Here is a 10043-nt window from a genome sequence, read left to right on the forward strand (position 1 = left end):
GCTACATGAGTTTTAAAATATCGGCGTATCGGATATCGGCCAAAATTCCAATATCGTGCATCCCTATTATGCATAGTTGGGGTGTAGAGAATAACAAAGAAAAAAGAGTTATCTACATTTTTTACAAATAAATATTCCTTGACTAAATACTCCTGCATTCATTTTTGTGTAATGCTGCTAGTTCTAAAAAAAAAAACTACCAAAGGTGCAAAAATGTACTGCACATGTAACATCAGAGGAACACTGCAGAGGATGAGGAAAAAACGAGAACAACAAGTAAAATCAATAAAAAACAATAAACACATACAAAATAAAATAGCATAAAATCAGGCAGGTTGGGCTAAAGGGACGGGAATAGAAATGCATTTTAGAAAAGTTTTAACAGTGAATATTGAAAGGAAAACTCTTGTTTTGCATAGGAAGGCTTTCCGTACATAAGGCACGCAAAAAATCTGTCACACATGTGGCTTTATTGAAACTGAAAATGTTCTGATATTAGAAGCTACTTCTGCATAATGTCATTAAACATTGCATATTTAAGAATCTCCAAACACTCCACAATAACTACATTTAACTTTATTTTTTGGAATATAATCTGTTGCTTCTCTAAACAAGACTGAAGATAAACATCCCAGCAATGATTTCAGCTTTTAGGGCTTAAAAACGTTTTATTATTAACATAATAAATTCAGATTGTTATGACACTAAAAAAGAAACAATGATAAAGACAAATGATGTGATCATTTCCTGCCTTCTCAACCAGAGACTGAAAATGTTTCCGGTTCTTATTCATTGCATCACATGGAAAGAAGATAATGTCTGTGTTCTAATGTTTCTTTTATAACTTCAAAGACTTTCTTATATTCCATTCACAGTAATTTTAGGTTCACTTTAGAAAATTGGCAATGTTGAACTGAACTGATAAAGTTTTCAATCTCAGGAAACCCAGCTGATAAACTGGAGTCTGACTTGCAGCTTTCATTGCTCCTGAATGTATGTAGTAACAGAGTCCAGCCAGTCGCATTAAATCTCCTCAGCGATTCCTCACACAGAACAGGCATGAATCCGCGACAGAATCCCTCTCTCCCGTGGCATTTTAGTTTCCTTCCAGTAGGATTTGTCAAAGAGTGATCAGATCTACAGCTGCAACTAACATTTTCCAAATCAATTAATCTGTCGATAATGCTTTCAATTAATCGATTAATAATCGGATAGCTAACAATTCCTTAAAGAAGACATTTTCTGAAATTAAACCAGGTGAAACTAAAAGCCAATTTATGCTTCTGATGCACAGCCTGTGCAATCGTCAAATCTGTCTCTGACGTCGCGCACCGCAAAAAAATCGTGACTACGCGACAGACAGCTGCGAACCTGCGTAGACCTCAAGCGGAAGTACGCAGACAAAAAGCAGCTGTGATTGGTCCTTGTTATGCCTTTTTCCAGCTTTCTGTGTGGTCGTCCTTCTCAATTCGGTGTCGGGGCGCGCCATTTTTAAAAACCGAGGAACAACTACAATGAAAGGTTAATCGAGGGGGTTCGCTCCATTAACAGAACCTGTTCCTCTTTGATGTCTAGTAACTCTAGATCTATCTCTGTGCCAGTGATATCTTCCAGAACCGCCATTATTGTTTCGGAAGATAAACACTCCCGCCAGGGCCGCCTAAGTTCTCGTGAGTTTTCGAATAGGCTCCCTCTTGAACTTTGGCGGGAATCTGCTGTGCATCCCTAGAAATTCCAGACAGACGCTGCAGAAGCATACCAGAAAAACTGGTTCGCGACCAGATGCAAGCGGCATTTCATGTATGCGGTTGCAGAAATCTAATCTGCCCTTTCAACTTTTCTGCTGGAGGAGTCCTGGATAGAGAACACCGACATGAAAACTTTTCTTTTTATTTTAAAAGTGAAATGTTTATATATTTCTTTTTTACAATTTTGATATAATTACTATTAGGTTGCTTTGTCAGCTAAAGATATATTTTACACTCTCTATACTCCAGTTAATGATTAATCTATTACTGAATTAGTTGACGATTAATTACGTATTCCAAACCTGATCCATCCCAACGGACTGCTTTTAATTTTCTCTACCTCCATGCTAGAGAAAAGCATCCCCACATCATGCTGCTTCCGCCACCATGTTTCCACACGCTGAAGGTGTCTTCAGTGTTTGCTTCCAGCTCCATCCCTCTGTGACATCATTGCCCTGTTCTTTAAACGGTCTGTTCTGGACCTCAATCAGGAGGCTCTCTTAAAACATTACGATCTCTCCTAAACGCTTGAATTGTAGAGTAGTTCTATCAAAAGAACCTCCTACCTGAGCTCTTAATATCTGGAGCTCATCCAGAGTTTGATAAACATATTGGCTGCTGAAATAATATCCTCCGTTTTTTAATAGTTTTGCAGCTGTGTCATCCTTTCTGCTGGATTATTGAACTAAAGGAGATGTTGGCAGGTTGAAATATTGTCTAAACTTGCTCCCAGTTCATTACAACTTTCTCCCTGACCCTTTTGCCGTGTCCCTTGATCCTCGCCGACGTTCTCTAAGCAACACCTGAGGCCTTGACAGCAGAGCCAGGTTTAAAACGACGTTAGAAGACACACAAGGAGAGCTAAAAGAAGAATGCAGTGTAAATGTTTCAAACTGTATGCAGACTTAAGCTGCAAGACAAATAGCTGCTGATGGCGATAATATTTAATCAAGTTGCTGTCTGGGAACCTTTGCATCTGCTCTCAGAAGAGTGACTCGTCAACAGATAAGTTCATATCACTCTTTATAGGCAGCTAATGACTTGGCCGATATTAGCTGTTGTTAAACTTTGAGTCCACTCATCATGGCAGGATTTTTGGCCAAATCTTTTGAAAAAAAAACAACATATTTCCAGTATAAAGTTCCACAAATCATGATTGATTGATTGGAAACGTGCGTTTGAAGGAAACTCTAGAAAGAAAGTGTTACGAAGCACTGAGGAAGTAGTTGATCCCTAAATTTGACAGCAGTCCTGTTGGCTTCCTTCGTGTAAACCAAAGTTCAAACGAGTAATTAGTTTTCAGCTGCCTCCAGGTTCCCTGGGGTTGAAGTTTAGTTGGCTTTTAAAGCAGGAAGTTGTGGTCTTGCGATGTGGGGAGGAGAAAATAAACCGACATCCGTCCCACAGACTTGAGAAATGACAATGATAGCAGACCAGGTCTCCCTTTTACTGGAAATAGGTTTCTCAGAAGTGTACCTCGTAAGTTAGCAGAGGTGTAGAACTAAACTTAATTTAGCAATTAACTGTCCTAGGAATGTTTATTTTTCACATTGTGCTAAAACTTTTCCTTCACTTTCAAACGGATGAAAAATAAACAATTTCTTTGTCTATTTCTTTAGGTACCAGCGACCCTTATGTGAAGTTTAAGTTTGACGGAAAGAGCATCTATAAAAGCAAAGTTGTTCATAAAAACCTCAACCCTACATGGAATGAGAGCTTCTCTGTGCCGCTGAAGGATCTGAATCAGAAGATGTACATCAAGGTAACGACTCTATCATAACTCAGTCACAGGGTCAGTTGGTACTTCCCTGCAAAGGCTTGCATTTCTCTGTAGCTTTGCAGTGATGGGGGTGGGGGGGATTTGGGTGGGTGGGGGTGATAGATCTAGTCACAGTTTCAGCTGTGTGGGAATTAACACTTTGCTTTCTGATTTGACGCAGGTGTACGACAGTGATCTGACTACCGACGACTTTATGGGCTCTGCCTCTGTTCTCCTTAGTGATTTAGAGATCGACAAGTAAGTCTTTGAAGTTCTAACTGTAAAATCTTGATGTGCTCTTATATATACTGATCATTCATTCATTTCAGTTCTTAATAGTAAAATAGGGAAAACACCTTCATCACTCTGATTCCTCTGTGGCTAAAATCTTGATAGATGGCGCCCCCTTGTGGGTGTCTCTGAAGATACTTAAAATTCCTCCAACCTCTCTGGTATTTATTATTTCCTCTTATCTCTCAGATTCTCAAAGTTGGGGCCTTGCAGGGGCACTACTAGGAATTTGGGGCCCTGTGAAAGACATTGATATAAAAAAAAAATTATTATTATTATTATTATGCAAGCTTTTAAAACTGCTATAAAGGTGCATTGAAGAGGTATCATTTAACTTTTTCTTTTTATTTGTATTTTAAAACTTCTACAAAGGAACATTATCAGAATGCCAAAGACTTAAATATATTATAACTTTAAACTTCACATTAAAAATTCTCCGATCAAAATCATAAAAGTTTATATAAAACAAAAAACATCTATGTACACATAAATAGAAAATATGTTTTGGGTTGTGTCAATATATTCATGCTTTGTTTCGCTGTTTACTGCTGAAAAATGAGGGAAAACACAAAGATAATTTATTTTACTGATGGAGTTTCTTAATATATTTACAAAATATAATAAGACTGGGGCCCCCCCTCAGTCAAGGCCCCTTAGAATCATCCTAACCTCCCCCCCACAGGGTGCCCCGGCCCACTTTGGTCCTTGATCAACCAGCAGGTGTTGTTGAGATCACTTCAGAAATTAAAATAAGCGACAAACATTAATGTAAAAATGCTTAAAGATGCAAAAACATCTGTCTGTAAAATGTTTAGACAGGTGCTGACCCATACTGCGTGTGGGTCAGCAGCTGAAATGTTTGGGAACCTCTGTCTTAGTCTATATGGAACCTCAAAATGTTTAATCACAAATACATTTAGATAGAATATTTTATGTTAAAGATAAATACAAATCAAATGCTTTTATTTCTACCTGAGGCTTAATTGAACAAGTGCTGCAATGTAGTTTTATTTAGATTTAATGTGAGCAACACAAAGCATTGCTTTGTTCTAAAGTGCAAGAAAAAGAATTGCTGGTGTTCAGATTTTTACAGAAAAAAAAAGTCTAATGATTTTTGCCTCCTTTACTCTGGGACCCCTAAATAAGAGGCATTGCAGCCACACTGATGCTCCGTCCATTAAATCAGGTCATGTAATCTTGTTTGCCAATAGTGCGATGCAGCGTAGGCAGGCTGAGGGGGACGTCGGGTCAGACGGTAACGTTCTGGGTTACATGCTGGATACTTAGATTACAGGACAACTAACACTTCTCTGTTACACTGGTTATCTGAGAATCTGCGGCAAGACTTAAAAAATGGCAGATTAGTCCTGAAAATGAGGAATATTACCATGAAAAGTGCGTAAAATATCGTTCTCTAAAGAGCTGGTACAGTTTCCCATATACAGTAAACCCTCGTTTATCGCGGGGGTTACGTTCCAAAAAGAACCCCCGATAGGTGAAATCCGAGAAGTAGAAACCTTTATTTTTTTTTACAGTTATTATACAATGAAATATTCCATACATTGAAATCAAGGAACAAAAACTTTTTACAGGCCCAAGCATTTGTTAAACAAAAGTACGGTATAAACGTTGCTGTTGTCTGTTTTTTTTTTTACAAATAACTACTGTACTGTACTTTAAAATAATATAGTTATAAATAAATAAGTAATAATTTTAATCATCAATACGAACTGAAGAGTTAATATTGCGGGGATCAGCACCGCCCCACCGTGACTGATTGGAACGGGAGAAAATGAAAAATGATTATGAAAAAAAATACAAAGTACAGTAGGACAAATGGTGACTGACGTGTACAGTACAGTATTTCACTGCTGTTTGACGGAGCCGCTGCATCCTGATTGCTCTGTGGCGTTTTCTTCTAAAGCCTGCGGTGCAGGTGTGTTTTTTGGAGAGAAGAACATAGTTATCGGTAGTTGTTGTCGCTCTTTTTTCTTCTGGGCCAAAAGATCCTTATAAACAGACATCCCACCATTGATTATGTTCGACAATAAAGTTTAACAGTACATGATGCAAATCCGTGAAGCAGCGAGACCGTGAGAAGTGAACTGCATTATAGCGAAGCTTCACTGTACAGGTATTTCTTGTGCCTCTATAAAGACTGAATTCAGTGGAGCAAATTACAAATGAGTATCGCACACTGAAAAAAGTGTAACATGTAACTGTTCATTCAAACTAATGCTTTTCACTCTAAACTAGATAAAATTATTGATTTCATTGTGTAACTCATTCTTTTTGGATTTTGCGACATCAAGTTTGATTTAACCTGAACTAAATACACGTAGAAATCACCCAAAATAAAGTTTTTGATTTCTCTCAATATGTATATATTTATTCATGGCCTGCAGGTAATTTTTATGTGATGAAGTCCAGGTCCCCGGCTAGCACTGCCGCCTTGCCGCAAGAAGGTTGTGGGTTCAAATCCCTACCGAGGATCTTTCTGAATGAAGTTTGCATGTGTAGGTTGTCTAAATCATCCTTAGGTGTGCGTGCATGGTTGTGCGTCAATGGTTGTTCTGTGCTGAGATGGATTGGCAACCTGTCTGGGGTGTATAGATTTTGTAAGATGGGAAATGGAAATTACTTTTGAAGTAAAGTCAAATGAGATGTGAAAAATCGAATTTGTTTATATTTAAATTTCTATACAAACATTAATTCTTGTTAATTTAGTTAAAAGTAAGTATATTAGGTTGGTCCAATGTCAATATATAAGTTTGGTTCATCAACTATAATGTTCAGAAAATCATTTGGAAGAGGAAAAAGATTTTAAGTTGTGCAGAATTATTGTTTACATCAACATAATATAATCAGGTCATATTAAGCGATTAAATTCAGGTTTTGTGAAGTCAAATATTTTAGATGTGATATCTGGACATAATTTTTTTAGTTTGAGCAAGGTTATACTTTTTCCAGTGCATTATTATTGTTTATTATTATTAAAGAGATGAAAAAGCCATGGATCATTTCCTTTCACTTGAGAATTTTCACTCTGCAGTTTTTTTTTTTTTTTTTTATCACATACAATAATGATTGTACGGAAGAGGATTAGGGCCACTGGAAAAAAAAAAGAAAAAGTTAACTGATTTTTAAACATTTTTTTCAGTATAGTATGGGAAAAAAGTCAGAATTCTGAGAAAAAAGTCTGAATTCTAAGAAAAAAGTCAGAATTCTGAGATTAAAGTCAGAATTAAAGAGTTATACTGAAATAAAATTTAAAAATCAGTTAACTTTTTTTTTTTCAGTGGCCCTAATCCTCTTCCGTATGATTGTATTGAATTTTGTGATTTTTTGCATCAGAAAGTAAACTCAAACTTTAAATGGCCGTCTTCTCTACCAATTAACTCTGAGGTGATGTCATTTGTTTTCTGACGACGATGATGATGATGATGATGAAAACATGCTGTGTGATTTATCACTTCATTTATCTATTAATGTTGTAACAGTCCATCTCTTAATCTAAAGTGTTTAAAATAACCTTTCGTCTCAGGGTCAATGAGCTCTCTCTCTCGCTGAATGATCCAAACACCCTGGAGGAAGACATGGGCTACCTGCTGGTAGACATGACGCTGTCTCTCAGAAACGGAAGCTCCAAGAAAGGAATTGTACGGCAAGCACTTTGTGTATTAACTGCATGTGTTCTGTATGTAAAAAAAATGTCTGTTTACATTAGACTCATGATATGCAGGCATGAGGAAAAGAAAGCACAACCGGTCTCTGTTTTAAGGTTTTACAAATCAGGACAGAATAATGTTAATACAGCTTTAACCGAGTAGCGACTCGTAGGTCATTACAGGTATTTAACTTTATAGGAATTAACCAAACAGTCTGTGAAACATACATTCTACTGTTGTTTCTTCTATAAAAGGGAAAATAGGGTAAGTAGCTAAATATAATTAGAGTTAAATGGCAGCTTTTTGTAGCCCTTGGTCAGTTTTTATCACATTACCCCCCCTTCTGAATGTTTATGGTCCTTGTTAGCCTGTAGTTTAATATAAAATCACACCTTCTAGTTTGCTTTGGAGTTTTATTTACTTTTGCTTTAATAAAAAACAGCTTATAAAGTTTTTCTTTTTTTTTTTTTAGCACAATAAGAAAGATCAATAGTAATACTACCGGTTCTACATTGGAATACATGAAACTAGACGTTATAATTGGTTTTCCAACAAGGAATTTTGTTTTACCGATAAAAAAAATAATAATTCCCGCTTTTTCTTTTTTTAGTGTAGGATGCTAAGCTGAATAAAACTCTTTTAGGAGGCCAGAGATCTCTACTTATGTCATTTCCATACGTCGTTCAAAGAATTTGGACATTTGCTGTGCTGGAAAGGAGTCTGCATGATTGAGGAGTCAAAGCCTCGATGAAAACTATCGGATAAAGATCTAATTTAAAGCCATGTAGGAAAGCGGCACAGTTCAGATTTTTTTGTAGTTGAAAAGAAGGAAAGTAAAGGGGTCCTCATGGGGCCCCACAATATCTTCTGAAAACAGCACAACTCTCCTTCCTTCCTTACTTCCGTCCGTCTGTCCGTCCGTCCTTCCTTCCTTGCTTCCTTACTTCCTTCCGTCTGTCCGTCCGTCCGTCCGTCCTTGCTTCCTTGCCTCCTTTTTTCTGTCTGTCCGTCCGTCCTTCCTTCCTTTCTTCCTTCTTTCCTTCCGTCCATCCGTCTGTCCGTCCATCCTTCCTTCCTTGCTTCTGTCCGTCTTTCCTTCCTTCCTTGCGTCCGTCCTTCCTTGCTTCCGTCCGTTCTTCCTTCCTTCCTTCCTTCCTTCCGTCCGTCCGTCCTTGCTTCCGTCCGTCCGCCCGCCGTCCGTCCTTCCTTCCTTGCTTCCGTCCGTTCTTCCTTCCTTCCTTGCTTCCTTCCGTCCGTCCGTCTGTCCGTCCTTCCTTGCTTCCTTCCGTCCGTCCGTCTGTCCGTCCTTCCTTGCTTCCGTCCATCCGTCCGACTGTCCGTCCTTCTTTGCTTCCTGCCTTCCTTCCTTCCGTCTGTCCTTCCTTCCTTGCTTCCTTCCTTCTTTCCTTCCTTCCTTCCTTCCTTCCTTCCTTCCTTCATTATGTTCAGAAAAAATCGGATGGGTTGCGTTTCCCTGTGGTGAGTGAACGCAGCCTCATACTGCAAAGCTGCATCTGAACACATCAGAAAGCTTTTGAATTGGTGCCATTGAGGTTCATTTAATTTTCAATCACTGCTTTGACTTAGTCATTGTCTACAGACATTGTTCAGCATGTCATGGGTCATTATTTACCTATAAGAACTAATTGATTTAGGCAACCGTCCTGAAATGTATAACCTTAGATTTGAGAGAAGTTGTGCTTGCTTTTTCTTTTTTCTTTTGTCTTTTTTTTTATTGTCTGTTTTTAATATTTTAAGTGTTCTTTGTTTGGCCTACTAACCCCAGTGCCATTTTGTTTTGCACTTAACATGCATGCCCCTGTCATCAGAAGTGGCCCCGAAAACGAAGTGCTAGGGTAAGGCATGGTGGAGGGAACACATTGGACAGACAATGAACAATAATCAACTTGTTCAGCTTTTTAATCGGTATCTGCCAAAACGTGAAAAAAAAAAATAAAACAATTAAAAGAAGTTGATGAAAAAGAAGTTGTAAAAAACTAAAATCTAGTCTCACTTTCATTCTGATCAGACTGCTCAAACATTTTGGCAGATATCTTGTAATGTAAAGACAAAAAAACATTTATTTTCTGATTTAGATCAACAGATCTATTTAATCTTAAGTTTTTTTGATCAATTTAAATTCAATTTTCTCTTTCAATGAGTCATCTTCTTTCTTTCATATTAACCCAAAGTTAAAGAAACCTGAGCAGTTAATATTTTATTACGGTTATATTCAAAATGCAGGCATTATGCTTCCGAAAATGGGACAATATTTTAAATTCCTAGCTGATTTTGTAGCTCAGGCATCATGGAGATAATTCCTAACGCAGTCCTTTAGGAAGAGTCTGACCGCTGTGTTCCGAAGGGAAGCTAAACCCGCAGCAGTTTCTAAATGCATGTTTTGTGGCTTCCTTAGCTGCTTGCTACGCATGGTGCATGAGCTTTGCAAACTGCTAGCGAGGATATCTGAGACCATGTTGATGCACGTTAACTACATTTCTGCCCTTGTTTAACTACGTTGTTAACCTGATAACTGTGAAGATGCAGCGAAGCTGGAAGCGAATCCTAATTCCTTTT

General features: G+C 37.9%; 1 protein-coding gene across 4 annotated transcripts in view; it reads left to right on the forward strand.

Moving 5' to 3' along the window:
- The window catches only part of LOC107085039 (multiple C2 and transmembrane domain-containing protein 2-like), an 80228-nt gene that overhangs the window by 43902 nt on the left and 26283 nt on the right, over nucleotides 1–10043 (forward strand). For 3 of the 4 annotated variants that reach the window (XM_015375168.1, XM_015375169.1, XM_015375170.1), the window contains 4 exons: nucleotides 3368–3510; nucleotides 3689–3765; nucleotides 7343–7457; nucleotides 9296–9322. In XM_015375168.1, coding sequence (XP_015230654.1) covers nucleotides 3368–3510; nucleotides 3689–3765; nucleotides 7343–7457; nucleotides 9296–9322 — 362 coding nt within the window. The remainder of the gene's footprint in view (nucleotides 1–3367; nucleotides 3511–3688; nucleotides 3766–7342; nucleotides 7458–9295; nucleotides 9323–10043) is intronic. The other variant, XM_015375171.1, reaches the window with a different exon arrangement.

This window comes from Cyprinodon variegatus, unplaced genomic scaffold, assembly GCF_000732505.1.
Source record: "Cyprinodon variegatus isolate N-32 unplaced genomic scaffold, C_variegatus-1.0 Scaffold114, whole genome shotgun sequence".
In the NCBI taxonomy this organism is placed as follows: domain Eukaryota; kingdom Metazoa; phylum Chordata; class Actinopteri; order Cyprinodontiformes; family Cyprinodontidae; genus Cyprinodon; species Cyprinodon variegatus.